Source organism: Crotalus tigris, unplaced genomic scaffold (assembly GCF_016545835.1).
Source record: "Crotalus tigris isolate CLP2741 ecotype Arizona unplaced genomic scaffold, ASM1654583v1 scf7180000017568.12009008, whole genome shotgun sequence".
Classification (NCBI taxonomy): Eukaryota; Metazoa; Chordata; class Lepidosauria; order Squamata; family Viperidae; genus Crotalus; species Crotalus tigris.
Window position 1 is genome coordinate 11608010 of NW_024096478.1, and position 24554 is coordinate 11632563.

At 37.1% G+C, this 24554-nt stretch overlaps 1 protein-coding gene across 8 annotated transcripts in view; it reads left to right on the forward strand.

Annotated features, from left to right (window-relative positions):
* Positions 1 to 24554, forward strand: part of SPATS2L (spermatogenesis associated serine rich 2 like) — a 53526-nt gene that overhangs the window by 11781 nt on the left and 17191 nt on the right. For 3 of the 8 annotated variants that reach the window (XM_039353553.1, XM_039353542.1, XM_039353564.1), the window contains exons 2-6: positions 14598 to 14673; positions 18238 to 18346; positions 18946 to 18995; positions 21204 to 21447; positions 23130 to 23330. In XM_039353553.1, the coding sequence (XP_039209487.1) occupies positions 14635 to 14673; positions 18238 to 18346; positions 18946 to 18995; positions 21204 to 21447; positions 23130 to 23330 (643 nt within the window). In that variant the 5' untranslated portion in view covers positions 14598 to 14634. Of the gene's footprint in view, positions 1 to 14597; positions 14674 to 18237; positions 18347 to 18945; positions 18996 to 21203; positions 21448 to 23129; positions 23331 to 24554 lie in introns of those variants that run through there. The other 5 variants (XM_039353593.1, XM_039353583.1, XM_039353602.1 and 2 more) reach the window with 3 other exon arrangements.

The window sequence follows — 24554 nt, forward strand, 5'->3', positions numbered from 1 at the left end:
ATATTTAATTAACTCTACTAAGGAATACCCTGGATAGGATAGGATAGGATAGGATAGGATAGGATAGGATAGGATAGGATAGGATAGGATAGGATAGGATAGGATAGCAGAGTTGGAAGGAACCTTGGAGGTCATCTGGTCCAACCCCCTGCTCAGGCAGGAAACCCTATACCATTTCAGACAAATGTTTGTCCAATATCTTCTTAAAAACTTCCAGTGTTGGAGCATTCACAACTTCTGGAGGCAGGTTGTTCCACTGGTTATACAGTGCTATTGTTAGTATAATTAAACAAAAAAAGATTTCCCAATTAGAAATTAGATCTTTCTTCTTTCTCACCATTTACTTACAAAAGTAGTAAGCATCTTCATTTTTGAAGAGATGGAGTGTTGCAATGGGAAGACCAGTGAAGTAAGCCAGATAGGGTTTAATGGGAATAAAATGGGGCTGAGATGGGATTTATTTTTAAGATGCTTATTCTGCCTTTCATTCTAGGAGTTCTAGGCCAGAGGTCTTCCAATTTTTCTCGGTTGGCGGACTGGAGGGAAAGGGAGGGGGAAGCATTTTATGCACACGCGCACACACACAAACGGGGCCGCATGCATGGCAACACAAATGGGGCGGTGTTAGTGCCTGCATGACACTTGCTAGCACCACCCTGTTTTTGCCACGTGGGCTCTAGCGGCGCTCCATTTTCACTACACGGCGCCCCATTGTCTCCGTGTGGCACTAGTGCAAGTGGGGGTAAGTGTGCGCACATGTGTGTACGCACTGGGCAGGCTATCCCACAGTCCGAGGCCCACAGGTTGGAGACCCCTGTTCTAGGTGACAGAGGCCCTCTTTTTCATTTTTCCCCATAACGAGCCAGAAGAGAGCTTGCTAGGTAGTGGAGAGGATGGTGGGAAATCTTTTAAAAAGATAGGTCATGTCATAAAATTATACAGAAAAAAACTATAGACAAACATGGAAAAAACATTGTCCATTCTTTTTTTATTGGCATCACGTTTTTTCTTTAATTTGTGACTCCAGTAAAAAAAGATACACAAGCATACCCACAAACGCATAAATTTCATGTCAGTAATTTCCAGTAGTATCAGATAAGTCAATAAACACACATTAAAAAAAGTGGAACGTTGATCAGATGGCTGTGCTCACCATCTTGACTTTTATTACCCCAGCTAATCTCACAAAACAGCTATTTGATAGTAAGCATGGAATAATAAATACGTTGTTTAGTTCAAAATATCAGCAGCTCCATAGAACCAGTTGCCATGAAGCTTCAGAAACAATATATAAAAAGATAGAGCAGGAGAAAAATCTCAAGTCATCTGTCACACATTTTTAAAAATATTTACAATAGACTACAAATATTTTTGATGATTTGAAATCTGCTGTCCAACATACCATTAAAAAATCAATGTAAAACAGAGAACATTTAAGCTATTTTTTAAAAAATCCTGTGAATGTTAGAGATAGACCGCATATATCCAATCTGAGATTTTAATGCAAAACATTTTAGTGGAAAACCACTGCTGTGTCCACATAATACTTTGCTCTGCAATGTCTATAATTTTGTGGGTTGTTCTTTGTGCAATATAAACAACCTTAAAATAGCCCTTTTGATACATGCCATTTAGTAAAATGACATATTTGAAAGTACATGCTAGCTTTCAATTTCTAATAGATGCTTTCTGCTACTGTATTTAGACCCAGATTGTGATTGAGTTCTGTCCAAGTTCCTCTACATGAATCACCTTAGCAGTTGCAGTATTTACATTGTACCTTCCCATGACTTTATTAAATAAAATTAACTGCATTCCTCCTGATTGACACTGAAAAATTTGAGAGAATTGATAATGGATATGGAGAATAAAGCTCTGTGTTACTGTACAATACAGAACCATGTCATCTATGCTGCTTATGCAAATTCACATGCACACATAGGCAAATTGTATATATTTTATACTCTGCACTGCAATTTATTCCTCAAATTAGATTATACTAGACAAGTAGCATGCTAAATTAAATAAATATAAATATCAGTCATGCTATATTTCTGCTTATGAATGAACTACAACATAAATAAAATATAGAGTGTCTTCTTGTCATTTAACAGAGGTTCAGATATGAGAATTTTATTTTCCAGAACTCATTCTTTTTATTCACTGTGTGGATAGTACTATATTTCCTGAAAAGGAAAATGACCCTGAGTTTGATGACCCCTCCAAAACAAAGGATGCTCAGAAGAAATGTTGCAAGCTTGTCAATACTCCCTTTCCCTGTCTTGTCAGCTTAAGTCAATAATTGTAGTGGAAAAGCTAATCTCTGAAGAAGGCATGTTATAGGGAAGATTGTGCAAATCTTGTTCTAGGAGGGGTACAGCATTTTTTTGGAAATAAATTGTACACCTCAGAAAATGGTTTGCTGTGTTTGGAATGTCCAGATTATTCTTAAACAAAAGTAATGTGATTTATCAAGTGACATTGGAGGCTGCCCACCTCTTTAGCTAATAAAAAATGTTTGTTTATTCTTACAACTTTTGAGGAAACTGAAAAACATGCATGTAAGTTGCTTTGGTCAAAATGGTTTATTATTGTTTTTCACAGTTTAAAGTTATTTAGCAGAAGACTTGTTATTTCTATTAATTGCAAATGGAAAATATGGAGTGATTTAAAGTTGTGATTTCATAGATGATTATCCTTACTATAAGAACAAATAATATAAAAGACCAATAATGTAATCCATTCTTTCTCACTCTTATGTAAAAAAAAAAATACTTTAATCTTTATTGTGTCCAAACAGGACAGAAACTGTATCATAGATATTTGAGTTCCTGTTGAGAAATATTGACAATTCTTATTTTGAATCAGAAATTGAATTTTCTCTGAAATTTTATTTATTTGTTTATTCAGTATATCTAACCTGAAAGCAACTGGACACTAAGCAGCTTACAATACATAATTTATATATTAAAAAGGGTAAAAATCAGGATGAAATAATTGAAATAATAACTAGAAATGTGTGTATATGTGTATGTTGTGTCACAGATAGGTCTTAGCAGATATTCTCTGATCATCTGTGTAGGACAGGCGTAAACTATCTGGTAAAAGCAATGTCCAAAATGCCAACATCTCAAGCTATGTAGGACTTTATAGTGATCATCATCTAGAATTGTATTCAGAAACCTACTGATAACCAGTGCACTCATGCAGCTTGGCAATTCTACCATTCACAATTAAATATGCATATTTCTACATTCTGAAATAGTTGCAGCTTCTTGGTGATATTCAACAACAGCCTTATATAAAGTGAATTATGGTCATGCAATTGAGAGACAAACAATATGACTATCTTCACTTCTTCCTATCTCAGGTAGGGCCGCAGTGCTGATGCAGCAACTGAAGCTATGCAAAAGCTCTTCTGGCCATAGTCTCTACTGCTCTTGAGCAGGAATCATGATTCCAGGAGGACTCCCAGATGATGAGCCTTCTGTTCCTGGAGGAGTCTTGGAATCGTTCAGACTCATCAACAGCCATTCCACTTTATTTGGCTTGAGTCTAAACCTGTTTTTCTCCATCTAAACCCTGACAGCCTCCAAACATGGGTCATGACTTTCACACATTTTCCAGTGGCCCACTGCTTTCAACTTGTAGGCTTATCCAAAAAGGTGGCCAGATCTCATAAAAATAACTCATTGTCCTTTTGAGGTCCACTTTCTTCTACTTAACAGAAGTGAAATGCTTTTGAATATACTACATGTTTTTTCATAACTGTAATTACTCAAAAATAGCTTTAAAATATTCTGATTGGCATTCTGAAAAAAAAATTGTACGCCGTTTTTTTTGTCACAAATCTTGGAAAGTCAAACAGGTTTGGGAATTTGCCGGGTTCCACGCGTTATGTGTGCCAAAAAAAGGAAGGATGGTGATGCAGTAGTTAATATGGCCCAATATTGCTGACCCTAAGAAACTGGACAATGACATCCTATAATCAGTGCAGTGTCAGAAAATAGCAATGCTGGGCTTCATGTCATTTTTTTAAATCTATTATGTCATATTGTGAAATGTATCCCTGCTCCACTAGGATAGGTGCAAATTCTGTAAGGTTTTAGAAGTCAATTCACAATTAAAGATTACTCAGCTATTATACAGGAGAGAGAGAGAGAGAGAGAGAGAGAGAGAGAGAGGTAGACAGACAGACAGACAGACAGACAGATAGATAGAAATTTGTATTCATGACATAGTATGTTATGTGAATAAACATTTGTGTAATTAGCTCTGTCTTAACATTCTGGTAATTTATTTTGTAGAATATTAATGCCCTGAATTTGTGATTTTCAAATGGTTCGCTAGAAAAGGAAATGTTTCGCTGAAGGCATAATCTTGTTATTTTAAAAAAAAACAGCATAATGCTTACTGATTTCCAACACATGCTTACAATGCAGCTATAAAATTAAATTGAAAAGTAAAATATGAAGCAAATAATACATCAGTTTGGTAAAGCTCTAATTAAACCTATCAGTAAAAATTAGAAACAAAAATAAGACAAGTAGGGTTAAAAATTACCAAACAAGGTTAAGGCAACAAAGATTTTAAAAGGCTTCTAAAGAAAAATGTTTTTAACTAAGTTATCTTGTTTTTGGACACCAGCTGGAATGATTTGTAGGTCTAAAACCAACAAGTCCTTTGTCCACTTGCAAAAAATTTAGAACTAAGTGAAGAATGCTTTGAATCCTCTTACAGACTTCTAGATGGGATGCCTTGTATCCCAGGATTGGTTTTGCTTGATTCACAGCAATACAAAAATGTCTGTCATGATAATTTGTTTTGCAAGCATTCTTTAGGACTCAGCCAAATGCAATCATGAACACACATCAGATTTCATTTACCTATTAACTGCTGCCAAGCAACCAGTTTGGGTAAGTTTTTTACATCTACCCCGCTCCCTCTCTCTGTCTCTGCATTTTCTTTGTTGACTTAGTTTATCTATTAGTTCCACCATGGCACTAGTTGCCTTTTAATGAGGTGGAAAATGAATGCTCTTTGCTACAGTGCTTGTGATAAAGAAAATAGTTGCATTTAGCACCTATGTTTTCCTGTTTTAGGGAAGACAGAAATATGCCAGCTGTTCAGATCAATAGAAAATAAATTAGATCAAGCAAAAGATTTGGGAGGGGTTTAGTTAGTTCCTAAAGCCAAAATTATTTTAGAGCAGTATTTATATAACTTTGAGGAAAGCATGTCTATTGCTGTTAATAGAATTTGTATGTGTGTGTATGTATAATGATGATGATAATATATTATCTATTTATACACATATGTGTATAAAAACACATGTGTGACCTATATACTGGATAGATAGATAGATTTTAAAGAATCTATTTTTCAACTATTGAGAAGAACAAGGGTAAAGCAGAAATCTTGTTTGGACCATCACAGGCATGATTATGTAATTAAGCAAGGTTTCTCGACAGGACAGAAATTGTTGAAAAAAATCTGATTCACACATCATATTAAGACATAGTGTCATTTAATCATTGAAGAAAATAAATACGTTGGCAAACAGTGGTTCCTTCAATAAGATGTAGTTAAATATGGTTTAGTACAGGGGTGTCAAACTGCTGGCTCGTAGGCCGGACGCGTCATCCGGAAGCCACACCCACCCCATTGCCAGCAATGGCAAAACTGTCCCGATATGTTGCACAATGTCACGTGACGTCGCAAGTTTGACATGTCTGGTTTAGTATGATGTGTGAATCTTACTAGAGAATGAATAGCTACCCAATGGAAACTTTTGGCTTGAATAAATTATATATGCAAATAAGATTCAAGCTTCTTTCTTTGCTTTCTACCCTCATCAGTTTTGAATGAAGTCAATAAAACTATTGAATAGCACTTTAAATATTTTTAAAAAAATAATAAAATTAATAAAAACCCAGAGGGATATTTGTTAGAAATATTCATAAGCAAGATGTTTACTGTGTTTATTTCAGAAATTCTAAATATAGTTTGCTTCTATTATGTACTTTGTCTTGTAATACTAAATTTGCAATTTAATTTATAATCCTTTCTCTTTTAAAATTATTCATGTCTTTCAAAATGTTTCTGTGGATTAAAATCACATGTGTTTCCAGTCTCACTGTTTCAATCGTGTTTTAATAAATCACATCCAACTTTTTCTTCACTGCATATTTGCCATCATATCATTTCTTTCAGTGATTAAATAAGCCAGATAAATTTTAATTATGCTGTAAAAATGCCATAAACAAAGATCACCTGTGATTCTTTGTAATGATGTTTTTCATTGCAAGTGCTCTTTGGCAGGTTTAACAAATATACTGGCATGGCAGTGTTCCAAATCCATTTACACATGGGTTATTAAAAAAAGATTGTATTGGTAGACAAAACTTTTCATTATTGAGAATTGAAACACTGGAAATATGGAAATTATAAATGACAATCGCTAACAATACAAAGTGAAAAAAAATGAACCAGTGTAAGGTGAAGTTGATTATTACTTTTGCTAGAGCAAAATACTGTGCCAAAATGGAAAAAATTATTTTATTTGTATGCTTTTTATTATTTGTTTATGTACATTTGTGTGTGTGTGTGTGAATGCATATATAATCTATTGTAGTTTCTTATGAAATGACAATACAAATTAAATACTAGGGTCTAGTGTTTAGCAAGAGCCCAGCAAGTAATGGGAAAGAGTACAGAGAAGAGCAACAAAGATGATTAGGGGACTGGAGGCTAAACATATAAGGAATGGTTACTGGAATTGGGTATGTCTAGTTTAACGAAGAGAAGGACGAGGGGGGACATGATAGCAGTGTTCCAATATCTCAGGGGCTGCCACAAAGAAGAGGGAGTCAAGCAATTCTCCAAGGCGCTTGAAGGCAGGACAAGAAGCAATGGATGGAAACTAATCAAGGAGAGAAGCAACCTAGAACTAAGAAGAAATTTCCTGACAGTTAGAACAATTAATCAGTGGAACAACCTGCCTCCAGAAGCGGTGAATGCTCCAACACTGGAAGTTTTTAAGAAGATACTGGACAGCCATTTGTCCGAAATGGTGTAGGGTTTCCTGCCTGAGCAGGGGGTTGGACTTCCAACTTTTATTATTACTATTATTATTAGGTTAAGTATATACGAAGGAAAAAAGAAATATTAAAGTCAGGAGCCCTGAGATTAAAGAGTAAATGTTTTTATGCAGTATAAAAATATATTTTTAAATTATGCTATACTGTACTGATATTTGCAATCACTTCAATTAAATTTTGAGTGCTTGGCAATACAATTGCCCCAACCTGCCTGTCTGCCTATCCCCATTCCATCTCGATGGGTCCTTAGGCCTACTTCTCACCTGGTTGTGTATTCTAGGCCTTGGCCTGCTTCCTGCCCTGCTGGGTCCAACACCCTTGGGCTTCCTCTCCCCCAACACACCACATTTACTTATTTTTTCAAAGATCATTTTCCCCAGAGAAACCAGCTGATCTGTGCAGTCTTCCTATAAAGAAGTTGCATGGTGCCATCCTGGAAGCAGGTGCCATTTTGGAAGCAGCCAAAATTCTCACAATCCACACACACTTCTGGAACAGCACCATCAGTCATTCAACAATCTATCAGAGGAACTTTGGGAGGCAAATAAGATGAAAACAAATCAAATTTACAAAGAACTAAAACTTGAGCATCCTGAAAGAATTATCCATTTTATTAACAGGCCTAGGTTTTCATGTCTTCCAGAAGGTCAAGAGGATAGGGGCTGTCTGTATCTGGTGGAGGGTAGGGTGTCCTGTAAGACAAGCATCCTGACAGAATTGTAATTTACACTTACACATTGAGATGCTATTGGTCAGTGACTTGTCTTTAATTGATGTTTTAATAGATAAATATTATATTTTGCCTATGTGTACGGATGCATGGAGGAATGCATGTTTGGGTGACGATTACAGCACTGTATTGATTGCAATAAGAAACTGATGGGGAAAGAAAGAGAACACTTGACAGTCTGGCAGTACATTCATAAACTGGAATCAATTTTCAATCTTTAAAAAAATGATTAAGTACAACTAAAGCAAAGTTGGATTTTGGCAAACACTTGTCAGCCCCAGCAAGGATTCTTTTGGAGTGACTCAGCTGCCTGACAAGCTGAAAATGCATAAAGTGGCAGCTTGTAGAATTTCCCATGTTTGGTTTTTCATTTCTGTTTGAAAGAGAAATAAAATCCTGGCAACAAAGTGATATCCTCAGTGATGGTGCCTGATGGTTAACAGACAGCAGAAGGCAGGTTGGTACTCTGGTTTCCTTTTAATTAAACAAATGTTGACTTGACTCTCTAAAGACAAGCAACGGGTGCCTGAACTTTAGCCCTTGCAATTGAAATTATCCAAAATGTCTCTGGCCCCAGATCATAATTTTTCTAGGGAACATAAGCTGGTGGAAGCAATAGTGCCACAGCAAGTGCTTCTCTTCAGACAAGCAATTTGCATATCACTGTCCATCCTGCTGCTCTTTGTACTGCTACCTAAACCTGTAAATTAGATGGTTCTCCCCCTCCCTTTTTTTTTTTTTAAAATGAATCCTTAAAATGAATCCTCTGTCTAGGCCAGCGGTTCTCAACCTGTGGGTCGGGACCCCATTTGGGGTCAAACGACCATTTCACGGGGGTCGCCAAACAACGCAGTCTGCCATTTTTCCCCCTTTTCCTTAGCTGTGCTACTCCCTTTTATTCTATTGGCTTTTGAAAGCCAATAGAATAGACTCTCTTGAATAGAGTCTAATTCTATTGGCTTTCAAAAGCCAATAGGAATTGTCCAGGCTGTCTCTGCCCTGCTGAGCCCGCCAAAAGTCCCATTCTGCAAACGGTGCTGCAAGTTGTCTGCAGCGAAGGCGAGCTGTCTGGAAGTTTCCACCCCTCCCTGCTGAGCAACTACTAAAAATGTAAGTAAAAGAGGGCCAGGGGTGGGAGGTGGGAGGCCGGCGGGCGCAGGGAGGTTGCTGGCGCGCGTGGGACCCGGCGGGTTCCTTACCTCCCTTGGGCTGGGCCAGCTGGTGGCCAAGCCAGTGGTTGGTTTGCTCCGTCTCTGCCCCTTGCCAGCTACGCCTCGGCCGGCACAGGGGGCAGCACCATGCATGCGCTCCCGGGCAGGGAAAGTCCTCGACTTACAACCGGTTGGGTAGTCCTCAACTTACGACCAGTTGGGGGTCACGGCATTAAAAAGGTTGAGAACCACTGGTCTAGGCCCTGGCTTAGTGTGGGGCAGTGCTTCTCAACTTTGGCAGCTTGAAGATGTTTGGACTTTTAACTCCCAAAATTCCTGAGCTAGCTGTAGTAGCTGCATCTGTTTGTTTTGCTTCGTTTTACCTTTCCTCTTTTGTGCTCCAGCAATTGGAAAAGTAAACTACTTCCTGCAGTGTCAGCAGCATCAGAGGAAAGAATCTACCATAGTGTTCCCGTTATTGCTGCAAGCATTAGATTGTTTACACATTTACAGGTTTAAAAGATAACAATATGCATTGACAGTATTTTTAAAAATCAGCCTAACACTTGAGGAACTTTTTGTCTCTGTACTTTTTAACTCTTTGCTTCTGACAGAAAGGCTGAGCCAAATAGTGCAAAAACTGCACACCCCATTTTAATCTCCTTTTCTTTAGGTCCAATCTCTGGCTTAGCCTTGAGTGTCACTCCAGGGATAATGAGATGGAACAATATGGATGTGTCTTGCGGAACTAAAATAATGATTTAAGAATTATTGAACTGCTGTTGATGGATTTGTCATTTATTTGCTTAGATCACTGGGGAAACGTTCATATTTTATTATTTATGTTGTTTGAGAGTGTTAAAGATGTAAGCTGTTTCAAGTAAAGCTGGTTTTTGCAATTGAATGGTGGTGATTTTGTCAATGTTGATGGTGGTGTTCCAGATGTTTTGGGATTGCACTCAAGGCTCCTATCATTATCGGTACTATTTATCATTATTATGGATCATTGCACAGTCAGCCAGATGTTCAGACTGGATTTGGCATTTTGTCTACCTATCGAGTCCTTACCCAGGACCTGGGATAGGCAGATGTGGATGTTTGGTGGTATTACAGGTATCGTCGCAGGATGGAAGCAGTTCCTAGTAAGGCCGCCTTTTGCAATTGACTAATAGCAAATTTGTCAATGCCAATGGTGTTCAAGTGGTGCTCCAGTTGTTTTGGGATTGCACCCAAGGAGCCTATGACTATTGGTACTACCCTTGCTTGCTTTTGCCACAGTCTTCTATTTCTATTTGTAGGTCTTTGTATTTTGTTATCTTCTCCAGTTCTTTCTCTTCTATTCTGCTATCTCCAGGCACTGCCACGCCCACTATCCAGACTTTTTTGTCTTTCTTATCGACAATTGTTAAGTCTGGGGTGTTATGTTGCAGGTGCTTGTCTGTTTGAATTCTGAAGTCCCAGAGCAGTTTAATTTATCATTTTCTATGACTTTCTCTATTTTATGATCCCACCAGTTTTGCTTACAGGCAAATGATATTTTTTGCAGATCTTCCAATGCACCATTGTTGCTACTTTGTCATGCCGCTGCTTGTAGTCAGTCTGTGCAATCTTCTTGCAACAGCTTCCCAGGTGGTCCACTGTTTCTTCAGCTTCTTTGCATAGGCGGCACTTACTGTCTGTTGCTGTCTTCTCAATTTTGACTTTTTATGCATTTGTCCTTAAGGCTTGGTCTTGTGCAGCCAGAATTAGTCCCTCGGTCTCTTTCTTCAATTTTCCTGCTCTTAGCCATTGCCAGGTCTTGTTGTTATCTGCTTTCCCAGCTATTTTTTTAATGTATTGGCCATGTAGTGCTTTGTCTTCCCATGCTTCTGTTCTTCATTTGGTCTTTCTTGTAGGCCAGCTTGGTCTCTCCAGTAGTCAATAAGCCTTCCTGATATACTAATTTCAGTTGTTATTATTATTAGTAGTAGTAGTAGTAGTAGTAGTAGTAGTAGTAGTAGTAGTTGTAGTAATAGCAAATTTGCATATCCATTTCTGATAAGTGCCCAAAATAGCTTATAAACGTAAGAACAGAAGCATAGGCATTCTTATGTTTAAACAAGTTTTCTTTAAAATGTGTATTGCTTGCTATTCTCTTTCTTTTCTCAATTTTTAAATTAACATATAAATCTTTATATATTTTATTTCCATACCCTGTTGGTGTTGCATTGGCAGTTTCTATAAGATGTTTTTATGTGTTAAAAACTCTTTTATACATGAGAGAGAAATTATGTGAAATGGGAAGCTTTTTTGTTTAGCTTTTTCCAATATATGGCTATTATATTGAAAGAAACATTGTTACTTTACAAGATGAGAGCCAAGCCTTGGAATAAATACATAATATTTATCAGTTTACAGCCTCTTATCTCCTCCCTTCCCCCCCCCCCTGCATGTAAGAGATAAGAAAGCATTTTTTTACCTCTTCCTACACTTAAGACAGTTTATAAAGCAGTGGTTCTCAACCTGTGGGCCGGGACCCCATTTGGAATTGAACAACCATTTCACGGGGGTCGCCAAACAACGCAGTCCGCCATTTTTTTCCCCTTTTCCTTAGCTGTGCTACTCCCTTTTATTCTATTGGCTTTTGAAAGCCAATAGAATAGACTCTCTTGAATAGAGTCTAATTCTATTGGCTTTCAAAAGCCAATAGGAATTGTCCAGGCTGTCTCTGCCCTGCTGAGCCCACCAAAAGCCCCAGTCTGCAAACGGTGCTGCACCAGTTGAGTAGTCCTCGACTTACGATCAGTTGGGGGTTGCAGTATTAAAAAGGTTGAGAACCACTGTTATAAAGTGTCAGGAAGAAAGGGAGGGAGGAAGGAGAGGGAGGGAAAGAAAGAAAGAAAGAAAGAAAGAAAGAAAGAAAGAAAGAAAGAAAGAAAGAAAGAAAGAAAGAAGAAAGAAAGAAAAAAGTATTGAAGCTGACTTTCAGCCTTTTCTTAAAAGACTTTCCACATATATACTAAATTCTTAATATTTAATATTCAGAATCTGAAAGGAAAAAGCAAATCTTGAGCTAAGATCTTTCATTGTAATACCTGTTTTGTGCTCAGTTTTAAATGCAAGATAAATGAGCAATCACCTTAAATGACACAGTACTGCTAAAGTAAATAAATTTTGGATAGCTGGGAATTGTAGAATGAAGAAACTCAAGTTTTGTTATGTTTTGGTACTCAAAAAAACTTCTTCGGTTCAGGATTATTTGACTTTGTTATTTTCTTATTATAAAAATGGATTGAGATAAAATGTGAGATAAAAGTTGGGACTAAGCTAATTTAATCCACCCCAAATGCCAAATATTCCTATTAGTGCTTACTCCAATATGCAGAAGCTTAGTGGACAGATCATTTTCTGGTGGTTCTGGGGTTGATTAATGCTACAACCTCTGAAGGAAATGAGACTAAATATAATTGTAATAAAATGTGGGAATGACCGTGAGAGACAGGATGTAGAGATATAGCCAAGGGTCAGATAAAAGGCAGCTTAGCCCACAATGAGAATATAGGTGGACCAAGAAATTCAGAAAAGACCTTCCCTAGATTCTTGGGCTGCAAAGGGGACAGAGGGAGGGATATACAGTACTTCCAGTCTTGCAAGATTATGTTCATGTAATAATCTTACAATAATATAGAATTAGCTCATCTGTTCATATTTCCTCTCTGGTCTACCTCATTAGGCTAACATCAGTTATATGTTTCTATATGGGAACGTCTGGGAGACGCCATGGAATTCTTGACTCTGAAGAAGTAAGGGTCTGGATGGAGAGAATCAGGCTGAGACTCAATCCTAGCAAACTGAGTGACTTTAGTTTTGCATTAGTTCTACTACAATACCAACTTTAGCTCTGGATGGGGTTGGGCTCCCCCAGAAAGAGCTGTTAGGCATTCTGGGGATATTCCTGAACTCTCAACTCCTGGAAAAGTATGTAGAAGTTGGGTCCTGGAGGTTCTGTGCTCATCTTTAGCTGGTTAGTAGTTCCAACTATTCCTGTAATATATAAGGCACAGTTTTATATGGTCACTTGCGTCCTTGTCACTTAACAGTTAGACTATTTTCATTGGGACTGTTCTTGACATAAGAAATGCAAAATACAATAGTCTGCTTATTAACTGTTTTGTTGTATAACATCAATATTGCGGCAGCTGCATTGGTCACCAGTTTCCAGATACTATTCATGATGCCTGTAATCACTTTTAAGAGTTCTATGTTGGATTGGACATTGGCTATATTTCGGATAGTGTGCTCCAAATAAAGTCTGCCTGCCCAAGGAATGCCTATAGAGAGTTCTGGTTGAGAGTCCTTGGACAGTCACTTTTCTTAATGACCGAGTAGATCAGACATAAATAAATTTCAGAAGCTGGTGATCAGTGACTTCTGGCACCTCTCACTAATGGCAATGGTGGTTGAAGCTGCTGAGAATAACAGTCGTATATCATTCTGAAGTGTTCCAGTTGATGGGAATATTTTTGGTAACTGCCATACTTGGTGGCATCCAGTATTCTAGTACAAAACAAAATAAATCCTGTAGACTTAAACTCTATGAAGTCCTGTTATATACAAGCAGTCCTAAACTTCGTTTAGAAAACCATTCAAAGTTACATCCTAGGAAAAAAGTGACTTATGATCATTTTTCATGCCTACGACCATTGCAGCTTCCCCATGGTCATATGATCAAAATTTAGACGATTGGCAAATTTACAATGGTTGCAATGTCCTGGGGTCATATGATCACCTTTTGTGACCTTCTGACTAGCAGTCAATGAGGAAGCCAGATTCACTTAACAATCATGTTACTAATTTAACAACTGCAGTGATTCACTTAACAATTGTTGCAAGAAAGGTCATAAAATGGAAAAAAGTTAACAACTGTCTTGCTTAGCAATGGAAATTTTGGGCTCAGTTATGGTCACATGTCGAGGACCACCTATAATAATACAGTATATTGAAATAATTAATGAAAAATAACATCACTGTTCCTGAAATATATTCATCCCTGAATTGTATAGCTACCTCTTCTTTAAATAGTTCTTTCAATGCTGAGCTTGTGTGGTCTGAAGTTTTAAAATGGAATCTGCCTTCTGCAACTTCAGATATTAATTTTTACTCCTAGTAGTATTGAATCTTGCATCTTTCCTCTTCCTTCCCACAGCTTTTGTTTGGCCAGACTAAGACCTAGTATTATATGGTCTTGCCGTAGTAAACCCAAAGCAAGAATTTTAGCAATTTTTTAGGTTTGAGCTTCAAGAAGTAATTTTCCTCCAATAAAAACATTTGTTGATGAACAGGTAATGTCTCAACAGTTTCATCCCCAGAATCTGTTTTTTTTTCCCTTTAAATATCGGCCCACCAGAGAAAAAAAATGGCATGTGTTCTTAACAGAAATTTGATCTATAAAAATCAGCCAGTGAGCCGTTTCCAGGCCTTCTGCATGACATTCAGATTGTTAGACTAAAGCAGCAGAAAAACTTAGGGTCTATTTAAAACATTATCAGTCTTATTCTTGAATGGGTAGGTCATTGAAAATTAAAGTATTCAGACTTCTATGCATAACTCGATTGTATGTATTTTTTTTTCTTACAGCTTGCAGCTAATTTATTGCAGCACTTTCAAGTAGGAGATGGCAGAAATCAGCTCACCAGCAAACATCAAGGAAAAGGTACAATTTTTAATGATCACATCATGCAGCACCTTAAACCTTAAACAATGCACACTCCTGCTTTCCATAGAAGATGAAAGAATTAGTCGATGTTCCCATGCTCGATGGATGTCCTTGAGCTAGCTGCCCTGCATTCTTGCTTCGACCAAGGACATTTAAATTCTGCTTCTTGATAACAAGAATGAATCTCAGTTGTTGCTATACGTATAACAATCCCCTTTTGTGCCCCTTTTGTGTTTGGAGCTCAACGTCAATCTCTGGTTGTCTGGATTATATGAAAAGGAAATCCTAACTTGCATATGTGCTTTATCTTAATATCATCTTATCTATTACACACACACACACACACACACACACACACACACACTTTCTTTTAATGAGATCAAAGTGATGTACATTATATCATCCGTTATTTAGTCCTTGCAACAACACCATCAGGTGGGTTGGACATCTAATGAACTCAATGTTTGATTGGGAATTTGAACCTGGGTTTTTCTTTTCACAGTCCAGCATTGCAAATTATATCAGTTGATACATGGTGTCTTATTACCGAAGTATTTTTTTTGTCAATAGCTAGGACTTTTTCAGACATGCCATTTTAATACCTTTTCTGGTTTTATATAATCAGTATTATTCCTTCATTCATCATCTTCCTCCTAATTTAATTACATTTATATTTATATTGTATTTTCATAGATGTCAAGCCCACTTTCTTTTAGGGCATGTCTTAACTTTGCATCCTAAAACTTCTTCCATTTTCTCCAGGATACTTTTCCCTATTAATTAATTGTCTGTCTTGTCCTTATCATGCATTTGCTTCTCCTGTACGGTTAGATACAGGAGATGACAGGACAAAGGAATCTTTATAAAATTTTGACATAACAGAATGTCAGCAGATATAATTTAACATGCAAGTTAGACCCACTGAAATCCTCAGTTTTACTAGTTATTAATTGATGCACGAGGTTCTTAATTTCGTTGTGAGTTACTCAATGTCAATAAAGATATTCCTATTCTATTCTATTCTATTCTATTCTATTCTATTCTATTCTATTCTATTCTATTCTATTCTATTCTACATATTTAAGACCTATGAGGAACAAAACTTTTGCAGCTGTTAAACAAAAATAAGAATTAAGAGAATTAAAAATGCCAAAATCAAGTTAGAGCAAAAGGCAACTTTCTTTTTTTCTTTTTCTTTTACATTTTATTTACTGTATTTATTTATTGGCAAAACCCAGCTTTCATTAAGCTATCAAAGCTTTAACACAAATCAGTGACATTTTAAAAACATTTGGAGAGGTATTGATGGTTGGAGAGTTAAGCAACATTATACATGTAGCTGGTGGGATATTTTTATTAGCAAGTTGATTGACTGATTATGTGCCATCAAAAGTCAGTATGGCTCTTAGTGATCGTATAGATTTTTTTCTTTAATGATCTGCCCTTCGGGTCTTCCAATATTGCACCTATTGCCGCTGTAACTGTGTCCTTCCATCTTGCCGCTGGTCATGATTCATTCCACTTTTCCCCAACATTAGAATCCTTTCTAGAGAATGAGGTCTTACATAATGTGTTGGAAGTATGGGACACAGATGTTTTGTTTTTTTTTAATTGAAAATTTTATAAACTTTTTACAATAAAATCCCTCCCCTCTTCTCTCCCCCCTCCCCCCTTAACCCTCCCCCCTTCCCAGAGCTGAATACAGAGCTAAAAAAAAAAAAACAGAAGAAAAAGAAAAAAAAACATAAAAATTAAATAAACATCAATCAACTATACATAAATCTTAAAAAATTAAGAAAACACTTTAACTCCAATACAATAAAATCAGCAAATCTAACCATAACAACTTTACACTATAAATTATTCAAAAGCTAAATAATACTTTCTAATCCCATATTTATTCTGAACAAAATTTACCCATCTTTTCCATACAGAATTATATCTCTCTTGTGACTGGTCTTTCAGATAAGCCGAAATTTTAGCCATTTCTGATAAATAAGAAACTTTAAGAAACCATTCCTCTAAGGTAGGCAAGGAATCTTTCTTCCAATATTGCCCAATCAATAACCTTGCCGCCGTGATAAAATTCAACATTAAAATAATCTCTTTAGTATCACAATCTTCAATAATACCTAACAAAAATAATTATGGTGTAAATTTTATCCTTCTATTAAAAATTTTTTGAATGTTCCACCAAATCTTAATCCAAAAAGCCTTTATATTTCTACATGACCACCAAATATGGTAATACGTTGCATCCAAACTACCATATCTCCAACATTTGGGCTGTAAATTAGGATATATACGAGACGTCTTTTGTGGGTCAAGGTGCCATCTATAAAGCATTTTATAAAAATTTTCTCGCAAATTTTGAGCTTGGTAAACTTAACATTTCTCACCCAAATTATCTCCCATGTATCTAATGGCATTGGCTCTTCAAAATTTTGAGCCCACTTAACCATACAATCCTTAACTAATTCTGTTTCTGAATCCAATTCCACTAAAACATTATAAACTCTTTTTATATGGGCTCGATTTTGGTTTTTAATTTGTTTCACTAAATTCACCTCTTCCATAATAAAACCCACTTTTTGATCTATACTCCATCTTTCTAATAACTGCCTATACTGAAACCAAGAATAGATAATATCTTCTTGCATTAATTCCTCCATCGATTTTAATTGCCACTTATTCCCTTCCCACTTAAGTAATTGCTTATAAGAAATCCTATCCATTTTCACTCCTTTCCTTATCCCTTCTATAGCGTGCCCAGGAATTCCCTACAATGGTATTCTAGAATTTAATCTATAATATTTCTTCCAGACACGCAATAAAGCAATTCTTAAAACATGGGATTTAAAAACCCTGTCCACCTTTTTATTATAAGTTAAATACGCATGCCATCCAAATAATGGGACACAGATGTTTTTATCATCCTCTATTCTTTGCCCATCTTCAGTGGTATAGGCAGACTTCTGCAATGACCTGGCCTAAATAGAAAGCGCATCTCTGAAAATTTCCATCTTGCATATCATGTATTATCCTGGAAGAGGCATAATGATTAGACCAGTTGGATAGCCAGATGAAAGCAGACACAGGGCTTGTGGGACATTTAGTTTTGTTAAAAATTTACAGCATGAAAATGCTATTCATCAAATTTGAAATGTCAAAAGCCTATCTCAGCTGGCATATGACAGCTGCCCTTGTGTACCATTATCTGAAAAGCTGTTCAAAATTTAACAAACAAGCTGCAGGGTGCAAATAAACAGAAATGTCAGTGCTAATTTTCAGGTGGGAAGAGGAAAAAGTTACTGCCAAGAAAGGGGGATGCAGCTGTAGCTTAACTGCAACATAGGAATTTATCAAACATATAACAAAAAGGAGGGAACCAATTTTCACATGTTCTTTCTTTCATATCACTAGCACTAAGAGATGCTGATTATTCTATACAAATAGTCTATTGCAAGCAAATGCAACACAAATTTGTCTTTTTATTTGTATTTTGTGTTGCATTAGTAGCCCTTTCCTTGTTTCAAAATGTTTTTTCTCTCTTACTTGCAGATCAATGCAGTGCGTTCAGTTGTTCCCAACAAAAGCAACAATGAGATAGTGTTGGTCTTACAACAGTTTGATAACAATGTAAACAAGGCAGTACAAGCTTTTATGGATGGTCTGTATAGTTTTTGAATTTCACTGCATCTTTAGAAACAAGCATTAATTGCTAAATATTTTTCTTTGCAAGGTGAAATAAAGGCTGTGTGCCCTATTAAAAGGCAATCTTCAACATTTCTTGAAAGGAGACTATTCTTGTTTTGTAACCTGAGAAGGCATTTATAAGCCTCACCAATAAGCCCCATCTAGAAATTATTAGCAAATTTTCATCTTCTTAATAGTAATCTCCAGATCCAAGAAAATCCAAGAAAGAATATTTGGGGCGAATGGGGGTAGGGGGGATGCCATAAAGTTGACTTAACTTTACACTGCTTTGCTGACAATTTAGAAAAGTCACTAAGGCAGACCCACTGAGGGAAAAAATAATTTTAATCAGAAATATATGAGATAGTACCAGACTCTGTCAGCCACAGAAACCAAACCTGTCTCTAACTATAGAGAAATATTCTTGATGCATCTCAGAACTGCAAGAACAGCTCTTAAAAATTTGGACACTTTCCAGAGTTTTAAACCATCAGTAGCATTCTAAAATGGGAAACTATTCTGAGCTACTGTTATTGCTTATTGTATATTCATCATTCCTTCTCTTCTCTTCAGGTAGCGCACTTCAATTTCTAAAAGAATGGAATATGACTGGGAAAAAAAAGGTAGACAATTCCAAAGCTGAGTTAACTGTTTAAACTCATATCTGCATAAATTTGAGATCCAGTTTGGTCTAGTGGTTAAAGCACTACAGTAGAAAATGGGGAATCAGTGAGTTCTAGTCCTGCCTTAGCCGTGAAAGCCACCTGGGTGACTTTGGGCCACTCACCCCCTGTCAGCCCAACTCGACGCATAGGGTTACTGGTGTAGGGAAAATAAGAGGAGGAAGGTGTATTGGAACTGTTCTCCATTTTAAGTTGTTTGTAAAAATAATAAGGGCAGGATAATGGTAATGCTAATGGTTTTCCCTATCCAGTTTTATTCAACTCTAGGGAACAGTACTTATCTCCGTTTTTTAGTAGAGGGAGCTAGGGTTGTCTGAAGAGCTTCTGTGGTCATATGATCAGCATTACTATATGCTGAGAAACATGGAACATTGTTACCTTTCCACTGAAGTGGTACCTATTTATCTACTTGCATTTGCATGTTTTCAAACTGCTAGATGGACAGGAGCTGGGGCAAATGCCAGGAGCTTATCCTGTTGTGCAGTGCTTGGGTCTTGAACCTGGGCTGCCAACTGGTAAGCTCAACACCAAGCTATAGCATCCTCAAAGGCAGGAGGTTAGATAGATAGATAGATAGATAGATAGATAGATAGATAGATAGATAGATAGATAGATAGATAGATAGATAGATAGATAGACAGACAGACAGACAGACAGACAGACAGACAGATCAGAGCAACTGATTTGTCGTCATAGTTTTTTGCCATTTGTTTCGTTTTTTTAGTGAGCACCATTCCACATCTGCACACAAGAGGCTTCATAATCGATGGGCCCTTTTAGTTTTAATTATTCCTTGCAGTTGCCCTTAATGTACTTGCAGATTGTCCTGGATAATTTGACAGAAAAGCAAAACAATTGAAGTAGCCCGCTCTATTGAAATCTTTGAATATTTATTTTTTAAAAATAAACAGTTCTTCACTGTTAACTGATCTTTGAATAATTAAAAAAGTATTTATTTATAGTAAGCATAATAAGCCTTATAACCTCCTATAGCAATTATATAAAGATGGCTACCAAGCTAAAGCCAAACAAACTAATGAAAATAACTTGACAGTAGCCCAATATGTTCTTACTATGCCATATATACCCCACGTGGTGCTAAGAAACTCTTTTTTGTTGTTGTTGTTGCTATAATCCTGTTCTATTCAAACTAATACTTTAAATTGGACCCAGTTTGGAGCTCTTCACTCTTATGTGTTTGTGTGTTGGGGGGGGCATTTTATAGAGGTATACATAAAGACACAGAGTGAATTTATGCAAGGTATAGTCAAAATGAAAGCTACTATGGTAGGATCACAATTTCACTCATTTGTCACACATAACAAGAGCTTTGATTGATCCATTGTTGCCATCATCTTAATTTCTTTTACCATACCCTTTAAAAATCCTTGTGCGCACATATATAAAAGTTACTTTCAACAAGCAAGAGAACTCTGATGGCTCTCTTTAGATCAGAGGTCCCCAACCTTTGGGGCACTAGGGACTAGTTCTGTGGTGAGAGGTTTTTCTGTGGACCAGAGGGGGTGTGATTTTGTGTGCTGCCTGCATCCCATGGATGGCGCTTTGCTTGTTTGTGCAGACCGGTTGCTGGCATGCTGCGGCCCGGTACCAGCCCATGGACAGGGGGTTGGGGACCCTTGCTTTAGATCACAGATTCTAGCTAGTGCTTCTCACTTTTATTTATACAATTTTAACTTTGATTATTGAGTAGACTCTATGGGGCATGGAGAGTTATTACAATTACTTCAACAACTGCAAAATATAACAGATAATTATGTTCTTCAAAAAAAAAAACCTTTCTCCTTTTATTTACCAGTGACTGAATAAAACAGAAAAAAAATTTTTAGGAGCATTAAATAGGCTATATTTTTTTTAAAAAATAATTTTTATTTAAATAGCCAATGGTCAGTTGTAATTATTTGTAATTATTTTATTACCTTGTTTTCTTTACTTCATGTTTATTTTAAGGAACATGAATAATAAAATAATAATAAAATAAAAATAATAAAATAATAAAACATGATAATAAAAATGCATTTAGTATATTGAATATAATTTGCAATTGAAAGAAAGAAATGTGGGTGGATTTGTTTTTCTTATTGCAGTTTAACCCATGTGGAGTAATATTGCTAACCTTATTTAATACAGAACAGCAAAAGGAAAAGAAGCAAATCAAAACAATATCACCGCAACAAAGATATAAAGGATAGAGAGGATGGGGCAGAAAAGGTGTCTCTGGAATCCCAAGAACTAAATGACTGCCAGCTGAACGGCTGTGCAAAAGATACTTTCCCTGGCAAATATGCCAGTGAAAAATCAAAAAATCTTCATGAACATGAAGAAAAGAGCTGTGAATACAAGGACAGAAGAGAGGCAGGACCAGAAACAGCAGGTTAGTGTGTGTATGTTAGGATCAGCTTGATTTCCATCATTTTCATTCAGCCAGGATTAAAGTACTTCAATATATTTGTTCACCGTTAAATGAAACTTTTGTGCACATCTTCTTTAATATTCATTGAATATATGTCAGAACATTGTAAAGAATGTTAAGGTATTTAATATATATGCATAGATGTATGTCTACATTTTAAAAATTGTAAGTTTCTGTGTTTAGTTTCAGCTTCCATATTGATTTGAAAATGTGAATTGGCATTCATGTGTGGACTAAACCAGGGCTTTTCAACCTTTTCACCCATTGCACCACTTTTAGGATATGGCAATATCCGAGTACCACCAATCGCCTAGCAAGGTGTCAAAAACTTGATGACCAAAAAAAAAAAAAAAAGGAAAAAAGTGATAAAGTACAGGTAGTCCTCAACTTACAACAGTTCGCTTAGTGACTATTTGAAGTTATAATGGCACTGAAAAAAGTACCCCCCAAGCCACAGCCGAACAAGACACCTGCCTGCCCGCCCGGTGGCACTCTTCTTCCTGTCCAAGGTTTTCATTGTTGTGAGCATTTCTGTTGAGGATTGGCAATAGGGGTGGGGTGGAGTGTGTTTGGTTTTTATTCCCCTCGTCTGCTGGGTGGTTGCAGCAGGTTTTGGTCACTTCACATGACCCTGGGACACTGTGACCGTCATAAATATGAATCAGTTGCCAAGCATCTGAATGTAAATCACAAGACCCTGGAGATGCTGCAACATTCCAGCTGATTGGTGCTTCTTCAGGGCTCAGCAGAAGCACCAGGATCAGCAGAAGCACCAGAGCTCCAGCTGGAGCCTGGCACTGATCCTGGCGCTTCCGCTGAGCCCTGACAGCCCCGAAGAAGCGCCAATCAGCTGGAAAGCGGCACTGATCCTGGCGCTTCCACTGAGCCCTGACAGCCCTGCTGCTCCAGCCATCTCTCGCTCAGGCTTGTGCGGTGCTGCCACCGGTTCAGCTCATTCCCCTCTCCCGCTACCACTTTTCTAGGATGGTCGCATACCACCTGCCAGATGCCAATGTACCACAGGTAGTACTCATACTACTGGTTGAAAAGCCCTGAACTAAACCATCCTATCTTATATGGTTAGTCTCACAGCTTTTGCTTCTTTCTTTTCTTCTTTTTAGTCTGCTTAGAAGTGGTTTTCTTAACTATTTTCTGTACAGTATTTCATAATGCAGAACATCTGCCTCATCTTGGCACATATATCTTTTTCTTCGCACGATTGGCTGCTGCTGCTATTCTGTCCTCTGGTACCATTTTAGTTGCTTCCTTCTTTGCTTTGGGCATTTTTGTCACTTGTCCTAATCAGCAAAGTAGATGGAATATAATATTGCTGGCTGGAATTATTTAAAAAGGTTTTAATTAAACTTTTATTGAGAAACATGCCTTTTTAGTCACATAACATGACACTTCTTGATTGATGACATCTGAAGCATAGCAATCTCTCTTCAGGCAATCTGAAGAAGGCAGTTCTGCAAATAAATCCTATTCAAATAGTTTCTGCCTTATTTCGATATTCCTTTCTGTTTACCATCCAAGATTAATATTATTATTTATTAAATTTATTTGCTGCCCATCTTGCCACAAGGCTTTTTCTGATCTTCCTTGTATGTCATTTCTATTGTTTTATTTATTTGTTTTTCTAGACAAAAAAGAAGAATCCACGAAAGTGTCTGTAGAGCCAGAACAAAATAGCAGACAGCTTCCTGTTCCTTTCCAATATTCACCACCACTTCAGTGCAATGTTGGTAGAACAAAATCAAAAGTACCAGCTACCATCAATAAATCATTGCATGTCCCTGCATCTCATCTTGAAGTGAAAGCAGAAGATTCAGTGCAAAAAAGAGGTAACCCAGATCATGATTCAATTCAGCTGGATAAATGTTTGTTACTGTTCCCAGTTAATATTACTGTAAATGCAACATCACCATTCATTTCAGAAGTGAATGTAAATATATTTTGCCTATCCTGTAAAAACAAATGTACCGTATTTTCCGGTGTATAAGATGACTTTCTAGGCATGGAAATTGGCGCCGAAGCCAGGGGTCGTCTTATACGCCCAGTCGCTTTATACGCCGGGAAATACGGTACTTCTCATCTATAGACAAACAGTTCTGGGAGCATCTGCCTTGAGTCACAAAATCACCTTATTAGTTTATTAGATATTATAGTATAATTATTATGAATGAAGGTGAATAAACGTGTCCCAGGATAATGTTGCAAGATCCAATCAGGGTCAGTCACCTGGGACCAGAGGTTTAGTCTTCCGAGCTTTCACACTAGTGCTGGAGCCCCTATCTTCAGGGAACTTTTCTCTAGCAGGGTGCGTGCTTCGGCTATTCTGTGTGGGATGTTTATATGGTGCCTGTTGTGTGTGGCTTTATAGATGTTGATTGAGGTGTTGATGCTTGGCTATTAAGTCATAGGCTATTGCTTCCTTGTGCTGCCAAGCCCCCCTTGTTTCCTTGGGCTGCCAAGCTCTCACCTCCTAAGTACTTGTACAAGTACTTGTTGTACATACAGAATAGCCCAAAGCACGCACTCTGCTAGAGAGAAGTTCCCTGAGGATGGACTCCAGCACGAGTCCCAAAGGTTGGAAGACTAAACCTCTGTCCTGGTGACTAACTCAGATTGGATTCTATATAATTATTATAATTAGACTCTTCCTGCAGCTTCTGGAGTCACATCAGGATGGTGTATTTGTAGCCTCTTTCTCCTTAACCTCCAGAATTTCTTGGTCCCTCTCAACACAGAGAAGATTAGAAGAATAAGCTGAATGAGGTTAATGCTAAGTGAAATTAATGCCCGATAAGGGCAAAGAGGAAAGACAGAAGAAAAATCCCCAGAGACTAAGGGCAAGCAAACATGCATGAGAGGAAGAGCCATTCATTGCTAGAATTAATTAAATGAAACCCTGGGCTGATATAAGGGTAGTGAATTTGTTTTAGGTAAAATAAATATTGGAATATTCAGCATGATTTTTAAATTGCAAATAAGATATTGGAAAATAGGAAGCAATTTAATCTTTTTCAATCAGAAGCAAGTAATTTTACTTCTGAAGGATATATATC